This window comes from Dromiciops gliroides, chromosome 1 (genome assembly GCF_019393635.1).
Source record: "Dromiciops gliroides isolate mDroGli1 chromosome 1, mDroGli1.pri, whole genome shotgun sequence".
NCBI lineage: Eukaryota > Metazoa > Chordata > Mammalia > Microbiotheria > Microbiotheriidae > Dromiciops > Dromiciops gliroides.
Window position 1 is genome coordinate 596537707 of NC_057861.1, and position 20924 is coordinate 596558630.

Sequence of the window (20924 nt, forward strand, 5' to 3'; positions counted from 1 at the left end):
GGCTAGTGCTTTATCCATTGCGCCACCTAGCTGCCCCCAGTATTTTTTTTAACAGAAGTGTTAGTACATAACGGCAATGACAAGTACAAAGCACACAGCCCTATACTGACAGTCCTTCATTAATGCCTGCCTCTAAAGCCATACCACTAAAGCACCACTGCACTAAGACATTTTCTATTTGTTTCTAGGTAGAGTTGGGATTGGATGGCAGAAACTTCCTAGTCACAACCAGAAATTGTTTCCATATGAAAAACATTCAGACATGGTAATTCTAAGATTATTGGTGTAGATTGTGTAAATATTCCAAGGCCTTTGTAAATATTGGGTGATTATTGGGAGAAAGTTCCTGCATAAAACAATGGACCAATGTTTTTCCTTATAGGAAAAAAGGAAATGTGACATGTAATTGTTGCTCAGTGAGCAGCTCCCTGTAAATCCAAGAACTAAAAATGTGTGAAAAATACAAGTATTTTACCTGTAAAACTATTGAGTACTTTTTTTTTCATTTTAACACTAGCACATATGATTCATTTCAACCTCTAAGATCTTCACCTCTGAACTTCCCTTCTCTACTTCAGCCTCTCACCCTCATCCCTGGCTTTCTTGCCACCCTCACCAGCCTTTTCTCAGCCATTTTAAACGTGCTCTCACAAGCACCCTGGCACCTATTGGCCTTTAATTCTCCTCCATTCACTACTCTCTAGCCTAGATAAGTGCCAGTAAATTATTTCAGCTTCTGGGCTGTCAGATGTTAAAAGGAAAAATCCTAACTGCCAACATGTTGTATTTATATTATCTAGCCTCAGTTGACCCCTTGATTCTGCCTATGTTCATCAGTTGACCCACACACACACACCTCACGTTCTCTATTCTGGGCATTTCAAACATTTCTAATATCCCCAAGCACCCACTCTCACCACTTCACTCTTTGCTCTCTGATGGCCCTTCCTATTTTCCTAAGATAGCCAAGGTCACTTGATTTGAGCTCCCTCTGCTTCCTCCCTTTCCATCCATAAGAATTTCTATTTTCACCCACCATTTCTTCTCTGGCTTCCCAAAGGAAGAATTATAGGATTTTAGAGTTGGAAGGGACCTTAAAGAAAGTCTAACCCCCTTATTTTTTTAGATATTTCCCTCCTAAATATGAATATTCTCCTAAGGTTCTTTCCTCAGCCTTTTCCTTCTGTGCTTGCACCAGCATCATGCAATCACAACTTCAGCTATCACCTCTATGAAGAAGACTCCCAAATCTACATCTCCATCATCTCAAGCTTTCCAGAACCAAATTACCAACTGCCTCCTGGAAAGCACTTTAAAGTCAACAAGTCTAAACCTAACTTCTTATACCCCAAAGACATCAAAGAAATAATAACTAATAATAACAGCTAGCATCTATATAGAGCTTTAAAGTTTGCAAAGTCTTTCATTTGTTAAATTGTTTGATCTTCAAAACAACCCTCTAAGGTAGGTGATACATTTTTACACATGAGGAAACTGAGACACAGAGAGATTAAGTGACTAACAGAGAATCACCTAGCTAAGAAGTGTCTAAGGCAGAATTTGAACTCAGGTCTTCATGTCTCCAAGTCCGGCCCTCCATCTACTATACCACCTATATTTAGTTAGGATATATACAGTGCTTTAAGGATTGCAAAGCACTTTATAAATGTTATCTCATTTGATCCTCAACAACCCTGGGACATGGGTACCATTATTATTCCCATTTTATAGGTATGGAAACTTACATGGTAGTTAAGTGACATGCTCAGGGTAACGAAACTAGTGTTTGAGACTGGATTTGAATTCAGATCTTCCTGACTCCAAGTCTAGTACTCTATCTACAAAAATATTTCTAGTAACTCTTTTTGTATTAGCAAAAAACTAGAAACTAAGCAGCTGCCCATCTGTTGAGGAACAGTTAAACAACCTGTGGTATGTGAGTGGAATGGAATATTATTACACCACAAAAGGTAATAAAATGGATATTTGAGAGAAATCAGGAAAGATTTGTATCAAGTGATACAGACTAAAATGAGCAGAACTAGGAGAATTTTTATAATAGCAACATAACAACGTTGAAAGATTTGAGAAGTTCCATCAGTGCAATGACAAACTACAATTCCAAAGGACCTATGATGAAGCATGCTACCCACCTCTAACAACAAGGTGATGGACTCCACATGCAGAATAAAGCATACATGGCCAACGCAAGAATTTTATTTGCTTGGCTATGTATATTTGTTATGGGGGGGGTATTGGTTTTTTTTTTCTTTAATATGGGAGTTGGGGATAGGAGAAGTATGAGAGGAAGAGAAAATAAATGCTTGTTTCAAAAAAAATTTTAATGAATAAAACTAGTGTTCCCCAAAAAAACCTATTCCTCTTCATTTTTCCTCTCTATATAAACAGTTTTATGATCTTCTCTAGCTTAAAACATCAGTCATCTCTGAAATTATCCCCTCACTTCCCAAAATATTAATCACCTCTTTCCATTCCTACCACTCTGGTTCAGGACCTAACTACCTCTTATCCTGTTAATTGTTGCTTTGCCTAATTTAGAAATCTTCAAGTTTTACATGAATGTAACATATGGTTATTTTTCATAGCCTAGTTCAGATATTTCTTCCATGAAGCTTTTCATAATCCCCTCAGAAAGAATTGCTTATTCTCTGAATCAAAGACATTCCTTTACTTCTCACATATTTAATCATTTTCAAAATTCTAGTTTGTGTACATGTTTTCCTTATGTAAAACTACGTATTACTTAAGGACAAGAAGGCAATTTTTTCAACTTTCTATCTACAGCAAATTAGTCTGGAATTTTGCACACAGTAAGCTCTTACTTAAAAGATGTTTATTGAATTGAAGCCTTTAGCCAAACCTCTCAAGTGTAAATAAACAATCGGAACACAGTCTGTTCCCAACTCTCCTCCTAGCACAGCTGCTTGATTCCTTAAGGGTGTTTGTTTGTTTTTAAACTGGTTCAGTCTATTATCAGAACTAGAGAATTCTGAGAAGAGCATCTATAAAAGAGAAACAAAAGATGAAGGTCCCACCACATTGTGCTCATTAGCGTCTTCTTCCTCCCATCCTTAGGCAGTGAGACCCCAGAAACTAGCTTTCTTTTACCATTCCCACCAAGGATACCATTACCAAAAGGAGGGTCCAAGCCCAATATCTCTACCTTCAGCTGAGCTGCAAACTCCTCACAGTCCACAAAGACCATGCTATTTTCTTCATGTTTCACAAGTTCATGTAAACTGAAAAAAAGAATCATGAAAGCTTTGAAAGAAGAAACAAAGGAACATCACACCACCCTGTAATGATCTACTTCTAAGGGCCAATGGAATGAGGAAAAACTTTTTATTGGTTCATTTTACTATGAATCTGATAAATGGAGGTAAAAGTCAACCCTCAAAGACAGGCTCAGCCACATTGGTGATTACACTCCATACATTGACTGTAAAACAGTGACAGTTTCACACTTCATCTGGAGTTCAGTTCATCTACAGAAGATCTAAGTCAATGGAAATGTTTCTGTTACAGATCTTTCCCCCTTGCTTTATGAAACACAAATTCTAAAATCCCTACCACTGGAAATGTACTGCACAAACTGGTAAGCAGAATCCAAACATATCTGCCACCTTCATGGGAAGATAGATCCAAGCCATTGGAGGATTTGTGGAGGCAGACACCAAGATCTGCTGCTCCTTCCAAATTAAAGGAAAACAAAATGATTGAAGATGGATAAATTCAAATCCAAACCCAAGAGCCTACTCTCACCACCACTTAGTCAGCTGTACAGGAAGGTGGGGAAAGCCATGTGTCAGACCCAAAGTGGTAATAATAACCATAGTTGTGCCATTCAATGACCAGCTCCCTCCCATATAGACAACACACAACCCAGCACACAGCAATGCTGGGCAGGCTAGGTGGATTCTGTAAAAGAGACAAAGTCAAATCAAAACCAAGAAATTTTAAAGAACAAGAAAAGAAAACCCATGGCAGTGCTTACACATAACCCGAATCCAATTTTAAATGGGAACAGGGAATAGGCTACCCTAACAACTGCCACGGTGACTGAAGAGAAAAATTCCCCAAAATCACTCCTAGTGTGGTATTTGATGGAGAAGATGCATGGGCCATCATGATTAGTCCCAAAGCTCACATTCCTGACCACCTTCAGTGTTGGAAGGAGCAAACTGCCCAAGATGGTAGGCCAGCAATAACAGAGAAAAGAGCATCTGGAGTAAGAGATTTAATGATAGCACATTGGGATGACTATATACCCCAACCCCCACCAGGAAGGGGTCACTTCACACTTCATGGGCTTCATCTCATCTATACATAACTCAGGAGGGAGCACACCCCTTAATCATTAAGAAGTTCCACAGAGAATGCTGAAACACCAAAGGATTGAAGAGTTCAAGATAGGAAGAAAGCAAAAGATTGCCACAAATCCCTCAAAACCCCAATCATTGTTGGGAAGAGCTATAAAGTAACATTTTTTATGAAGAAATAACACCAATCTGGAGTAAAATGTAAACCACTGGAGAAGTCTTTAAAAGCAAGGCAGCTAGGTGGGTCAGTGGATAAAGCACCAGCCCTGGATTCAAGAGGACCTGAGTTCAAATCCGGCCTTAGATACTTAACACTTACTAGCTGTGTGACCTTGGGCAAGTCACTTAACCCTCATTGCCCCACCAAAAAAAAAAAAAAAAAGCAAGGCATATAGAAGGTGTACTGCCTGGATGACAACTTTTATACCATATTGAAACATCTGTGAGCCAACTGAAAGTCAAAAGAACAGTTGTAAGAACCAAATGTAATTTGATTCTCCCTGCATTTTTATCCTGCCTCCTGTCTCAAAAAGGAAAACTAAACAAAGAACAGCTCTCAACTGGGATTTCCTTAACTTCAGCCATAGGCAAGATATGAATTCTCTTATTCCTTAAGAGTCCATCATGAGGTTTGGAACCTGAAAGAGAGATCATGGTCAAGTTCAATGAGGAGAACATGCAGATGACTCCCAAACCCATATCTCCAGGCTCAAACTAAGCCTAACACTCCCCTAAACTTCAAACTAGCATTTCTCACTGCTTGTTTATCATTTCCATCTACCGACACCTCCAATGCAACATATCTAATACCAAATTCATTATCTTGCCTCCAAAACCAGTCCTTCCATATAATTCCCTAATTCAATTGATAGCATTATTATTGGGGGGGTTTTTCCCCCAAGTTTAAGAGTTCGGTTATTCTTTTCTCTTCACGCTTCCTCGTCTGTCTTTAACTGTCAAATTCTTTCAATCCTCTTGCTAAACTGTCTCCTGCAAGTATTCCTCCTTTTCATTCCTACTGCCATCACCCTAATTCAGGGTCTTAGGAATTCTTTCCCACACGGACATACACACACATATATGCATATATATATACATATGTGTGTGCATATATATATGCATATACATGCACACACACACACACACACACACACATACAATAGTTGATAAGGTCCAGAGACTACAAGGCCAAAATGTGTTTATTGGTTTTGCTTTATTTGACTGAATAGAGTAAAAGATTCTCCTCCAACAAAGGGTCTCTAATGCACAAGTTAAAATCATGCAAGATTCCCTGCAAGATGTCACAACAGAAATATCTATGTTAAGTAACCCTCTGATTAAAGTTTTTAAAATCCTAAGGTACAGAGATATATTTTCTTTTTCTTTTCTTTTTTTTGTACTATATTTTCAGTAAAGATATTACTGTCGTGGAGAATGTACAATCAAATAGCAAGCAATTATTGAGGGCCTACTCTGTGTCCAGCACTGGGGATACAAAGACAAATATGAAGTCCCTGCCCTCCAAGAGCTTACAGCACTGAATCCAAATAGAAGAAGGTTTTGTTCAGCACTGCAGATATGACTAAATGAGATAAATGATCACTCAAAGGAATTTAGCCCAACTATATATACAGGGGTGGGGGGGGCATCCTGACTATGATCTAGAGTTATATGGACACCCCATAGAATCTGCACTGCATGCAAATGGACAAGGAAGTAAACCCAGAACTGAGCAGGGAAAAGTGAATTAATTGAGCAAGAACGAATTGCATTTGGGAAATTGTTCGTTATCTTTAATGACCTCCCCCCGCACTTCTCCCTGAAAAAATGGTCCATCTTATTAACATCAATATTATTCCAGGGATCCAAAATGTCTGTAAGTCATGGTGAATCACTCATCTCCTTAGAATTAATGTTGCAGGTGACTCAAAAGGCAATGAAGAGGCACTTGGTGATTTTGAGTAGGCTGTAACATATTATCAAGGAAGAAATGCCCAGCAGAAGCAATGTTAATGATGTCATCAGAGAGCTATGAGCCAGAAAAAGAAGGTGGATCAGTAATGTCCTGAAAACAAGCAATAAGCAATGGACAGAACACATGCTGGGAATTACTTTGCACAAATTTCATACTTAATTTTCTATGTACATGTTGTTCCCTCCCCACCTCGCCAAAGAAAATGTAAGTTCCTTAAAGATTAGGATCTGTTTCCATGGCCTGTTCCTCCCACTCCACCTCAGCTACACAGAGCTGGTATGGTCATACCTTTGATCTTGCCATCACTCAGAAGTGTTGTACTTTCAAGATCATGAACTCTGAAATCCCTTTTGATCATAATCTTTTATCATTCAATCTTACCCTCTGCTTTAGACTCCTAATCTTGTTCTTCATCCTCATTGTGACCTCTAATCCCTCTAGCCTCCGTTTTTCCAGGTCATCACTCCTAAACTGACTACATTCTCCTCCCTTCCCTATACTCATTCCTTGGTGAACCAGTTCACACTAATCTATACTCTACACTCAAGTCCCTGACCCCCTTGCCTTATCACCCAGCAGGACTCCCATACCCCAACCTCGGATTATTTCTACCATCCACTGCCTTTGCTCCTTTCATGTGTTGCTAAATGGAAGCAAAGACAATCATGAACCCTTGCTGACTGGGGCCACTACAAATTGATGTACATAATCTCACCTAGACCCTCATTTTGCAAGGCAATCCTTTTATACCTCCCTGCTCAAGTGCTATTCCACTCATCACAGCAGCTATTCCAAACCTTTTCATCTCTCCTCAAGCCTCCTACTGCACTCCCTCCCCCCTGCCTCTCAGCTGAGGGCCTTGCCTCACACTTCACTGAAAAAAATGGAGGCCACTTTGAGCTTTCTCTTCTCCCCTCCTCATCTCACATCATTCAGATATCTTGCCCACTATTGTATTACTTCCTTTACCCATCTTGCACAAAGATGTGGCTCTTCTTGAAGTAAATTCATCTACATGCTCAAGTGATTCCATTCCATCATTTCTCCACAGATTGCCTCTTCTATCACCCCCAGTCTCTGACCAATCCTCAACTTCTCACCTATTTACTGCCTGATTCCCTGCTGCCTCCAAATGCACTGTCTCATCCTCACAAAACCTTCCTTTGATCCAACCATCCCCTATAGCTATTGTCTTATGACTGTCTCAACACCCCTTCATGACTAAACTCTGAGGAAACCATCCACAACTGATACCTCCACATCCTCTCCTCTCATGTCTAGGTTCTCTAGATACTAGCTTTGGGTCTCATCATTCAACAGAAAGTACTCTCTTCAAAGTTATCACTCATCTCAATCCTCTTTCTTCTTGACCTCTGCATCCTGTTGATAACCATCTTCTACTTGATGGTCTCTACTCTCTAGGTTTTCATAACACTGTAAAGAATTAATTGTTATTTGAGGTTTTTATGACCCTATCTTTTGGCTAGAATTAAAAAAAAAAAAACTCAGCACGCGCACTGGCCTCTGGGGCTCCACAAACAGCAAAGTGCTCCAACCACTGGTTGTAGCCATAGCCATGGCACTGGCACTTCATGTCATCACCACTCGTCAATGCCTACATGGGCCTGGCAAAACTATAATGATTGGAAGACTAGTGAGGGCAGTCATGTGACTATCAGAGCAGCCAGCCAATTGGCTGAGGGCTGTGTGTGGTCAGCCTGAGGTTTGCTGGGAAGAGGGAGGACATTGGACATTCTAGCTTGAAGCTGGAAGGCAGCAGGATGCTGCTGTGTGTTCTCAGCTGATTCCTGGGCGGTTGTGTTGTTCAGGTTGTATAATTTCCCTTTCCCCATTTTATTTCCTTTCCCTTGATCCTACTGATCCTGTTTGTGTTTTTTTTAAGTTCGTTCTTGTTAAATAAATCCTGCTCTGTTTTGAGGGAGGCTGCCAGTCTCCTTCCTTGCCCCAATATTGCAGCGAGCCACTTAGCTAACACTCCCCAATTAAAAATTGGTCCCCACAACACTGATCTCTCCTGGTTCTCCTCCAACCTATCTGACAACTCCTTCTCTGTCTCCTTTCCTGTATCTTCATACAGATTACCTCTATTAACTATGGGTGTCCCCCAAATCTATCCCAGGACTCCTTTTCTCCTTGTATATTATCTCTCTTAAGGATATCATCAGATTCTATGGGTTCAATTATCATCTCTGTATATTCTCAGATCTATTTAGCCATCTTTAGCATCTCTCCTGACCTTCAGTCTTACATCAACAATTGCCCCTTAGCAGTCTCAAACTATATGACTCACAGGCATCTCAGGTTCAATATGTGCACAATAGAATTCATTATCCTTCTCCTCTTTTCTCAGCTTCCCTATTACTATCAAGGGCACCATCATCTTTCCAGTCATCCAGGATCACAAGCTAAGTATCATCCTCAACTCCTCACTCATGCTCATCTCCACATAATCACCTTTATAACATCTCTTGGGTTCATCCCCTTCTCTCTATCCACTCAGACACCAGCATAGTGCAATCCCACATCACCTAACATCTCTGTGTCTCAAGTCTCTTCCCACTCCAATCTATTCTCCACTCAGCTGCTAAAGTCCTCTAAAGTGGAAAGTGTGACCATCTCACACACACACACACACACACACACACACACACACACTCAGTAAACTCCAGTGGTTATTACCTCCAGAACCAAACATAAAACTCTCTCTTTGGCTTGTAAAGCCCTGGCCCCTTCATATGTTTCTAATTTTCTTACATTTTATCTTTTCCATGTATTCTACAATCTAAGGACACTGGGCTTCTTGCTGTTCCTTGCAGTGATATTCCATCCTTAGAATTTATTCATTCCTCATGCCTGCAATTGTTCTTCTCTCCTCACATCTGCCTTCAAGATTTCCTTTCTGACTCAGCTCAAATCCCACCTATTGTAGGAGGACTTACCCATTCCTTCTCACTGCCAGTGCCTTCCCTCTCAGATTACCTTTCATTTACACTGTATATATTTTACATGTACAATATTTTGCATGTTTTCCCCCCATCAGAAGGTGAGCTGCTTGAAGGCAGGGGCTGTGATTTTGCCTCTGTATCCCCAGTGTTGCTATACTTAATATATGTTTCTTGGTTTTGTATCCCCAGCACCTACCACAGTGATTGGCATATAGCAGAGGGTTAATAAATACTCAGGAACAGGGACTGGACCTGTGATTTCACTGACATACAGGGAGCTCCCAGGAAATTCCCTCCACCAATGCAGGCATGCAACTTTGGAACAACTTACAATCTTCCAGTTACCTAAAGCAATGAAAAGATTATTCAGAGTCACACAGGTGCATGTTTAAAAAGGGAACCTTGACCAGATCTCAAACTCTATTATAAAGTGGTAGTTATCAAAACAATCTGGTACTGGCTAAGAAATAGAGAGGTGGATCAGTGGAATAGAATAGGTACAAATTACACTATAGTAAATTACTACAGTAATCTAGTATATGATAAACCCAAAGATCCAAGATTTTGGAACAAAAACTCATTATTTGACAAAAACAGCTGGGAAAACTGGAAAACAGTGTGGCAGAAAGGAAGTATAGCCCAACATCTCACATCATCTACTATAATGTCAAAATGAGTGCATGATTTACACATAAAGGATAATAACATAAGCAAATTAAGAGAGTATGGAATTGTTTATCTGTCAGATTTATAGACAGAGGAAGAATTTAGTACCAAAGAAGATATATAGAATAAAACAAAATGTAAAATAGATAATTTTGATTATATAAGATTAAAAAGCTTTTGCCCAAACAAAACTAATGTAACCAAGATTACAAGGGAAGCAGAAAACTGGGAAAGAATTTTTGAAACATATCTCTGATAAAGGCTTCATTTCTCAAGTATATAGAGAACCAAGTCAAATTTATAAAAATACAAGTCATTCCCCAGCTGATAGATGGTCAAAGGATATGAACAGGCAGTTTTCAGACAAACAAATCAAATCTATCTATAAAAAAAATGCTCTGGATCACTATTGATCAGAGAAATGCAAATTTAAAAAACTCTGAGGTATTACCTCACACCTATCAGAGTGGTAAATATAACAAAAACAAAATATTGGATATTGGAGGGGATTTAGGGAAACTGAGACTCTAATCCACCATTGGTGGAGTTGTGAAAAGATTCAACCATTCTGGAGAGCAATTTGGAGCTATGCACAAAGGTCTATAGAACTGTGCATACACTTTGATCCAGCAATACCACAGCTGTGTTTATCCCAAAAAAGAAAAAAAAGATCTATTTGTACAAAAATATTTCTAGCAGCTCTTTTTTGTGGTGACTAAGAATTGGAAATCAAAGGAATGCCCATCAGTTGGGGAATGGCTAAACAAGCTGTGACATATGATGGTGATGGAATATTATTGTGCTATAAGAAATGACAAACAGGATGATTTCAGAAAGGCCTGGAAAGACGTCTATGAACTGATGTATAGTAAAGTGAGCAGAACCAAGAGAACATTGTGCATAGAGACAGCAATATTGTTTGATGAAAAATTGTGAATGACTTAACAACTATTCTCAACAATACAATGATCCAAGACAATCCCAAAGGACTATTGATGAAACATACTATCCACCTCCAAAGACAGAACTGATATTGATGGAATACAGTCTGAAGCATGCTATTTTTCACTTTCTTTCATTTTTTTAATTCAAGTTTTCTTATACAAAATGACTAATATGGTAATGTTTTCCATAATCTTACATGTATAACCTATATCTGATTGCTTACCACATCAGGAAGGGGTGGGGAGGGGAGGGGAGGGAAGGAAGGAAGGATAAAAATTGGAACCCAAAACTATAAATAAAAATGTTTATTACTTTTTTTAAAAAAGGAAAGAATATATCTTTTTAAAAAGGCAGGGAACCTTGGAAAAGAAAAACAAAATCAGGTCCTCCTGGCTTCAAGGTCAGCTCTATCCACTATGCCATGCTGCCCCATGTTATTTACACAAGGTCCAGAGATCTAGAGAAAGGTCCCCAGAACATTAGGCCGAGCCTTTGCTGGGGATTCATAGGAAAATGTGAGGAAATCAAAGGAGATGAGAAGGCATAGAGAGGCTGTAATCTGCACTGATGGAGGAAGTTCACAACTTGATGAGATCACACACCCACTCTGGAAGAAATATCTAAGCACTCTCCAATCTGGTACTGCCTGAGGTTTCCAATCTTCCCTCTGGCTGCTTCACTTTCACACACTACAGGATAGGCCAAAATGGACTACTCACTCTTACATTCTATTTCTGTGTGAGTCTTTGTATAGTTTCCCATGGCTATAAAAGATCTGCCCGGGCAGCTAGGTGGCGCAGTGGATAGAGTACCGGCCCTGGAGTCAGGAGTACCTGAGTTCAAATCTGGCCTCAAACACTTAACACTTACTAGCTGTGTGACCCTGGACAAGTCACTTAACCCCCATTGCCAAACTAAAAAAAAAAAAAATTAAATTAAAAAAAAAGATCTGCCCATTTCACCCCACCCTTTACTCTATTTCTTCCTCCTATCAACATTCTTCATCTCCTCCAAAACCTCTTACAACTGCTACCTTCTCCATTAAGATTTCCCTTTTGACCTTCCCCAGCCCCTGCTAATGAACTGGAATCCCTCAGTTTGACTTGTCTGAACTCAATCATTTTCTGACTTTTATTATCATTATCTTTGTACATAGTTTATCTCTCTGCTAGACTAAAAGCTCTATAAGGGCAGAGGCTATGTTGTCTGAAGTTCTAGTATTTAACACAAAGTGGAATATAAATAGCAGGGCTGAAATGAACTTTTGTTCACATATAAGGAAGTTGAGGAGTCATCATAAACCCCCTTAACAGAAATCACTGTGGAGAAGTCACCAGCCCAAATGCCCAGCATTTCTCATCTACTTAATGAAACAAAGACAGCCAAAGAAATGGCAAGGCCTTTGCCCTTGGGGAGCACCAAGCTGACAGAACAGTCCCAACTACATGAAACACACAGATGAGAATTGGCAACTGAAGTGACAGGAGTCAGTCCACTTTGGGCAAAAGGGAGGGGGAGAAGGAGGAGAGGAACTGTCTGTTGATTTTGAGATGCCAGGGGAAATGTCTGCCTGATAATGTGGGGCTGGATATCAGGAGACAAGGAATGGATATATAGATTTGGAAATTTATGTAAAATTGATCATTGAACCCATGGGAATATATGAGATCACTTTGGCAAAGATTAGCCTGTCTGGGAGCTAGCTACAGGTGGAAGGGATCAAAGGATTTAGAGTTGGAAAGGATACTAGAAATCATCCAATCAGAATGTTCTAGAGGATATAAATATTGAGAAGAAAAATACCCCTCCCCCAACCCCCACCAGAATCAGGCTGTGCCTAAGCATTTCCAAACCTAAAGCAGGGCAAAATTGGTCCTTTCCTGGACATGTACTTGGCCATATGTATACAGTAGTAGAATTCTTTGCTCCTCCTTTTGTCCAGTGAGAAGGAAAGGAAGTAATGAAGGAGAGGAGTATGTGAGGTACCTAGTACAGGAGCTGCTGTGAACCACTTGGCTGAGAGGAGGGGATTGGACATGTACCTACTGCGGGTTGCTGCTGCTGTTGCTACCCCTATCTCTCCAACAACAGAATCTCTCAGAGAGTAAGGTTGTCAAAGGAAAAAGGATCCTTCCTGCCCTGGAAAAAGCCACTTCCTTCATTGAGAAAAGATTCAAGAAGATTAACCTGGAAAAAGTGATAGAATTCTTGATACTGGAAGATAGTTGACCTACTATCTTTCATAGGATGCCTAATCAAAAATTTTTTCAGATATTTCATTTCATGAGTTAAATGTGATAGTCATCTGGAGCTAGAATTTTCTCCTTTGGAAACTTAGGAAGGATACACATTTCTTCCTCATTTGGTGTCCCTGGTCTTATAGCTGTTGGGTTTATAAAAATAAAAGTATTTTAAGGAACACTGAAGGAAAAAAATACTGAAACTATGGCTCCCTAAGATAATGCTACAGGTCATCTGTTCAAATGAAAGCTGGAAGTTCCTGTGTATCTTTTTCTTTGGGCATTCAACTAACATGAAAGGAAAAAGCATTTAAATATTCTGGAAAATTATTTCATTCTTGACCCCAGTAGGAAAGAGGATGTTCTCTCAGCTAGCAAGTTCTGTACCCCCACTGGATTAAGTTAAGTCCTTACTAAGAAAGGTGAGGAGGTAGTAGATATTTCTTGACCATTTTTAATAACTTTTTAAGAAGAGACAAAGGAAAAGCAGAAGCTCTTGAAATGCCTGTTTTAAAATTTTCTTATTCCTCTGAAACACACAACAGCCATTATACTCGATCCAATTACCATTTTTTCAGTCTTAAACAGAACTAAGTTGAGTCTTTATACTGTGTCTATTTCATTCTTCATGTGAAAAGTCAGTGGATCTATATCAAATACATTCATTCTCACAGCACTTCTGTGAAGAGAAAAGTGGATTTATCTTTGGGAGAAATCAGTTCAGAGTGAAGAAAGGGACTTGCCTTGGGTCATAGCAGAGAAAATTAAGGACTGAGGTTCCCTTGATTCTAGTTCCTTAGACCAAAGGTATCAAACATGCAACCAGCAGGCTTCATGTGGCCCACAACACTCCCCAGTAGCCAGAACCAGATTAAAATGTAATTGGGGTGGGGGGGGGCACAGCTAGGTGGTGCAGTGGATAAAGCACTGGCCCTGGATTCAGGAGTACCTGAGTTCAAATCCGGCCTCAGACACTTGACACTTACTAGCTGTGTGACCCTAGGCAAGTCACTTAACCCCCATTGCCCTGCCAAAAAAAAAAATGTAATTGGGAAGGTCAGAGCTAAGATGGAGGTGGAAAAACAGTGACTTTCCTGAGCTCTCCTCAAGACCCCTCCAAATATCTGCAAATAATGCCATAAGGCAATTCCTGGAGCAGCAAAACCCACAAAAGGACAGGGTTAAATAATTTTCCAGCCAAAGACACCTTAGAAGGTCAGCAGGAAAGGTCTGTTACACTAGGGTGAGATGGAGCACAGTCCATCATAGGCCTCGCCAACACAGACCCAGCCCCAGCAAACCAGGAGCAGGCCTTGGGAGCCACTGAATCAACATCAGCAGAAACTGTTCCTGACACTCATCCCAGAGAGAGTAAGGGGGTTGAACAATTGGCCAGAAGGAGACTACAGTGGTCTTTTTGATAGCACTGAGGCAGGACTCTGTTGTTTGGCCCATACTCCCATGCGGGTCACAGTGGTGGTTCCAGGCTGGGGAGGAGCACAAGCACAACAGAGCTTGTAGCCACAGTGGAACTGGACACTCCTCATAGTTCCAGAGCAGAAAAGTAGGCTTGCATACCTGAACACAGGCCAGGAAAGTAGTAAACATGTCTCTCCTTAAATTATACCACCTTAGAAGAGCTGAAAAGTTACAAATATCTAGAAATATCTCTGAAAACAGCTGCACAAACCCCAATGGAACTTGGTATAGTGCACCCTTCACCCTGGAAGCATTGTCCCACTTTAACAAAGAGTTACAAGTCAAGAAATAGGCTGGGAAAATGAGCAAACAGGAAAAAATTCTGACTCTAGAAAGTTTCTATGTTGACAAGGAAGATCAAAATACACCCTCAGAAGAAGATAACAAGTCAAAGTTCCTACATCCCAAAGCTTCCAAGAAAAATATGAATTGGTCTCAGGCCATAGAAGTTCTCAAAAGGGACTTTGAAAATAAAGTAAGAGAAGTAGAGGAAAAAATGGGAAGATAAATGAGAGTGATGCAAGAAAATCATTAAACAAAAGTCAATGGCTTGGTAAAGGAGACACAAAAAATACTGAAGAAAATAACACCTTAAAAAACAGACTAGGCCAAATAATAAGAGAGGTACAAAAAGCCAATGAGGAAAAAGAATGCCTTGAAAATCCAAATTGGCCAAATATACAAAGAGGTACAAAAGCTCACTGAAAAAAAATAACTCCTTAAAAATTAGGATTGAACAAATGGAAGCTAATGACTTTATGAGAAATCAGGAAACAATAAAATAAAACCAAAAGAATGAAAAAATAGAAGGCAATGTGAAACATCTCATTGGAAAAACAACTGACCTGGAAAATAGATCCAGGAGAGATAATCTGAATATTATTGCCTGAAAGCCATGATCATAAAAAGAGTCTAGGCATCATCTTCCATGAAATTGTCAGGGAAAACTGCCCTGATATTCTAGAACCAGAGGGTAAAATAGAAATGGAAAGAATCCACCAATCACCTCCTGAAAGAGATCCCAAAATGAAAAGTCCCAGGAATATTATAGGCAAATTTCAGAGCTCCCAGGTCAAGGAAAAAATATTGCAGAAAGAAACAATTCAAGTATTGTGGAGCCACAGTCAGGATAACACAAGATTTAGCAACTTCTACATTAAAGGATTGGAGGACTTAGAATATGATATTCTAGAGGGCAAAGGAACTAGGATTACAACCAAGAATCACCTATCCAGCAAAACTGAGTATACTCCTTCAGGAAGAGAAATAGGCATTCAATGAAAGAGAGGACTTTCAGGCATTCTTTTTGTTTTGTTTTGTTTTTGCAGGGTGATGAGGGTTAAGTGACTTGCCTGGGGCCACACAGCTAGTAAGTATCAAGTGTCGGAGGCCAGATTTGAACTCAGGTCCTCCTGAATCCAAGGCCAGTGCTCTATCCACTGCACCACCTAGCTGCCCCTGCTTTCAGGCATTCTTGATGAAAAGACCTGAGCTGAATAGAAAATTTGATGTTCAAATACAAGACTCAAGAGAAGCATAAGAAGGTAAACAGGAAAAAAATCATAAGGGATATTAAAATGTTAAACTGTTTTACATTCCTACATAGGAAGATGATACTTGTAACTCATAAGAACTTTCTCATTATTAGAGCAGCTAGATGAACTATATTTAGACAGAGGGCACAGTATGAGTGGAATATGAAGGAATGATATCTTGTTTTTAAAAAAAATTAAGGGGTGAGAGAGGAATGCACTGGGATAAAGGGAAAGAGAGAGATGGAATGGGGTAAATTATTTCACATAAAAGAATCAAGAAAAAGCTTCTACAGTGGAGGAGAATATGGGGGAGGTGCTGGGGAGTGAGTGAACCTTACCCTCAAAGAGAAAATAACAGGCACACTCAATTGGGTATAGAAATCTATCTTACCCTACAAGAAAGTAGGAGGGGAAGATGATAAGGGGTGGGGGAGTAGAAGGGAGGGCAGATAGGGGGTGAGGGGGCAGTCAGAAGCAAAACACTTTTGAGGAGCAACAGGGTGAAGGGAGATAGAGAATAAGAGTAAATGGCATGGGGAGGGAATAGGATGTAGGCAAATACAGTTAGCAATAGTAACTGTGAAAAAAAATTGAAGCTAGTTTGTCTGATAAAGGCCTCATTTCTCAAAACATATAAAGAACTGAGTCAAATTTATTAAAATAATAGCCATTCAAGGCGGCTAGGTGGTGCAGTGGATAAAGCACTGGCCCTGGAGTCAGGAGTACCTGAGTTCAAATCCGGCCTCCGACACTTAACACTTACTAGCTGTGTGACCCTGGGCAAGTCACTTAACCCCAATTGCCTCACTAAAAAAAAAATAGCCATTCCCCAATTGATAAACTATTGAAAAATATGAACAGTTTTCAGATGAAATAAAGATATCCATCCATATGAAAATATGATCTGGCTCACTATTGATAAGAAAATGCAAGTCAATATAATTCTGGGGTACTACCTCATACCTATTGGATTGGATAATATAACAGCTGAGGAAAATGACAAATGTTGTAGGGGATATGGGGAAAATGAGACATTAATGCACTTAGTTGAGTTGTAAACTGATTTAATCATTCTGTAGAGCAATTTGGAACTATGGACAAAGAGCTATAAAACTACGCATACTCTTTAACCTAGCAATACCACTACTAGGTCAGTATCCAAAATGAGATAAAAACCACAAAGTGTAAAGGACCTATATGTACAAAAAATATTTATAACAGCTCTTTTCTGGTGGCAAAGAATTTGAAATTGAGGGGATGCCCATCAGTTAGGGAATGGCTGAACAAATTGTGGTATGTGGTTATGACAGAACACTCATGTGCTATAAGAAATCATGAGCAGGATGCTCTCAGAAAAACCTGGAAAGACTTGCATGAGCTGATGCAAAGTGAAATGCACTGTTTACAAAGTAGCAGCAATATTGTGAGATGATCAGCTGTGAAGGACTTGACAATTCTCATCAATATAATGATCCAAGACAACTCTGAAGGACTTATGATGAAAAATGCTATCCATCACCAGAGAAAGGGCTGATGGTATCTGAATACAGATTGAAGCATAATTTTTTTATTTTATTTTTCTTGAATTTTTATGTCTATTTTCTTTCACAACCTGACTAATATGGAAACATTTTGAATGACTACATGTATATATATATATGTGTGTGTGTGTGTGTATACATACATATATATATATATATATATATATATATATATATATATATATAACTTATATTGAATTGCTTGCCTTCTTAACTGGGGAGGGAGGTGGGGAGGAAGGAAGGAAGGAAGAGAATTTGGAACACAAAGGTTTTAAAAATGGATGTGAAAATTGTTTTTACATGTAATTGGGGAAAAATAAAATTCTAAAAAGATGTAATTGGGAAATACTTTACAAAATAAGTAAGAATTTAGACTCTATACCCTTTTTCCTTCTGATCATTCAGTGATCTTGAGTGGAGAATGGTGTCCTTCCTAGTGGAAAGGACTAGAACAACAATGGTTGTATTTCAGAAGCAATAGCTTCTACTACATAAGAATAAATAGGAGTGATATTGAAAAACATTCTCTGAATCAAAAGAGCCAAAGCATACCATTGGTCAAAAGTGTCCCATATGCCTTCAAAATGCAACTAAAAGGTATGTTGGAAAAATGGACTGGACTCTGGACTCTGGACTCTGCCCTAAAAGCCCTGAGCCCAAGAGAGGAGAAGATAGTAAAGAAGTTGTTGCCACTCATCACCAGAGCCACAGTATACTTCAGGTTTAATTATGCCAAATATTTAAATGATAAGCTGGGAAAAGGCAAAATTTGCATAGTAGCATGAGATTTGAAAGAATTATGCAAATCTAAAGGGTTATTTCCTAGAGAAACTAATCTAGTCTTCCATATCTGAATGATCATGGTGAACCTATGGGGTTGAGTGCACAAATTGCCATCCAGCCTCCTTATACAGTCCCCAGAAGCATAGTACTTGACTAAGAGGAAGTTACAGAAAGTCTCTCCCTTCATAGGTCCTTCAGATATTATAACATCTTATAATAATAATATATGATAATGATAATATGTAATAATGTCTTCCTCTGGAAGCTCCAGGTTTCTCGACCTAGAAAAATGGACTCACACTGTAGATCTAGCCTTATTTAATATCATATTGGATATTATTTAATGTCATAATGTATATCATCCTGGGTAGACACTCTTTGGACAGATTTTGTAAGACTTCTCATTTTCTAACTTAACCAGAGGTATCTGCTTTTGACCTTATCCCTCAATAATGATCTTTCCTGGGGCTCAATGTACCTAGCAGGACCTTGTTACCATTGAGAATTTATTTCTTGACTGACCTCAGCCCCAGTTCTCAAATGGCTGGTAAAGTTCACAAGCCCCAAGCCATGTACCTTCATCTTCAGTGTGAGACACCAGAATCCTGGGTATGGGTTAAATATGTCTGGGGTATCAGTGGAATTAAAAGCTGGTGTTACTTAGTGTTTATATAAAATTACCTTCTCTTACTGTGTCACTGATCAAATTCGCTCTTTCACTATGACAGAATTTGAAGAGATCTATAGCTAGAGTTTTAGAAGTGCCTTCATTTGTGGAGCCACACAAACATCCCCATGATCTACTCCAACTTTGAGAACTCAGATTCTTTTTCAGGAAAATCCCGATCCAAAAACCTGGAAGGAGTTATATGAACTGATGCTGAGTGAAGTGAGCAAAACCAGGAGAACATTGTATACACTAACAGCAACATTGTTCAATGTTCAACTATGGTAGACTTAGCTTTTCTCAGCAATACGATTCAAGACAATTCCAAAAGACATATGATGGAAAATGTTCTCCACATCCAGAAAAAGAACTGATGATGGCTGAATGTAGATTGAAGCATGCTGTTTTCCTTTTCTTTGGGTTTTTCCCATGTTTTTTCTTTTCACTCTGTTTCTTCTTTCACAACATGATTAATGTAGAAATATGTTTAACATGATTGCACATGTATAACCTATATTAGATTGCTTTCCATCTTAAGGAGGTGGGATGAGAGAGAGGGAGGGAGAGAAAATTTTGGAACTGAAAATCTTATAAAACATGAATGTTTTATATGTAATTTACATGTAATTTGAAAAAATAAAATACTATTTACATAAAAAAGGAGAAGGAGAATCCTGATTCGTGCATTATGTTCTTAATAAGAAGTAGGTGAGTATTATTGTCCTTTTCCCTTCTTCCTTGGATAAAATAGTACTACCAGGTGTCCCTCCTATACAAGTACTTCTCACAGCAGCTGCTTCCATTTTTATGTGCCATTCAGGTCCATGCCCTGTTCCTTTAAGGGCAACAAGAGTATGTGCCAATGTGTCCAGGTCTACAATTCCCTTGAACCTCATTCATTGCTCTCCCCAAATAACAGCCTGGAACTGCTTGCTTCCCAGGAATGAGGACATTCAGCCCTGCACTGTCACTTTGGCAGGGGTTTCATGACCGAAGCTGGTTGGATAGGCGATATACACTTTCACAGCAGTTCATCTACTTCTTTTTAGAAAATGGTAAGTTCCTACTTTGAGGGGAAGGGAAAGGATAGAATATTACCCTAACCAAGTGATATGCATTTATTAAGTGCTTACAGTATACTGGATATTGCTATGTACAAAGGATACCCCCCCCCAAAAAAAAAGCAAAAATGGCCCCTGCCTTCAAGGAACTTACAGTCTTCATGTATATTAATATGTAGGTATCTAAAGATATATTCATAATAGATGGAAGATAACCTTAGAGGGGAAGACACTAGCCTCTGGGGAGTACCAGAAAAGGACTCCTACAGGAGGTCCTGAGATGAATTTGAAGTAATCTGGCAATCTAACAGAAGAAGAGGTAAGGAGGAACACTCAGGCATAGGAGGCAGCATCATACAGTGGAGTCAGAAGACCCAAATCCAAATCCTAACTCTGATGCTTACTTCCTGTCCTTGGGCAAGTCACTTAACCTCCCTGAACCTCAGTTTCTTTATCTGTAAAATTAATGTTTGACTGGGTGGATTCTGAAGTCTCTTCCAAGTTTAGATCTAGATCTCTGAGTAAAAAACTAAAGAACCCTAATCCTCCAGAACTTGTTATTAGGCTCAGCTAGACAGACCTATAGATCTAGGAATTACATTTAAAGAGAGGATAACTGAACCCACAGCAGCTGATGGAATCACCAAGGGGGAGATCAGGGAAAGAAAAGAGCCCGACACATAACCTTGGGAGATACTCACAGTTAGTAGGCATGACGATGATCCA

The 20924-nt window shown here is 39.3% G+C and overlaps 1 protein-coding gene across 2 annotated transcripts in view; it reads left to right on the forward strand.

Moving 5' to 3' along the window:
* The window catches only part of EEF2KMT (eukaryotic elongation factor 2 lysine methyltransferase), a 29653-nt gene extending 10254 nt beyond the window's left edge, over positions 1 to 19399 (forward strand). The window contains exon 8 of one of the 2 annotated variants that reach the window (XM_043975584.1): positions 19199 to 19399. In XM_043975584.1, the coding sequence (XP_043831519.1) occupies positions 19199 to 19221 (23 nt within the window). In that variant the 3' untranslated portion in view covers positions 19222 to 19399. Of the gene's footprint in view, positions 1 to 188; positions 468 to 19198 lie in introns of those variants that run through there. The other variant, XM_043975583.1, reaches the window with a different exon arrangement.
* The last annotated feature ends 1525 nt before the right edge of the window (positions 19400 to 20924 follow it).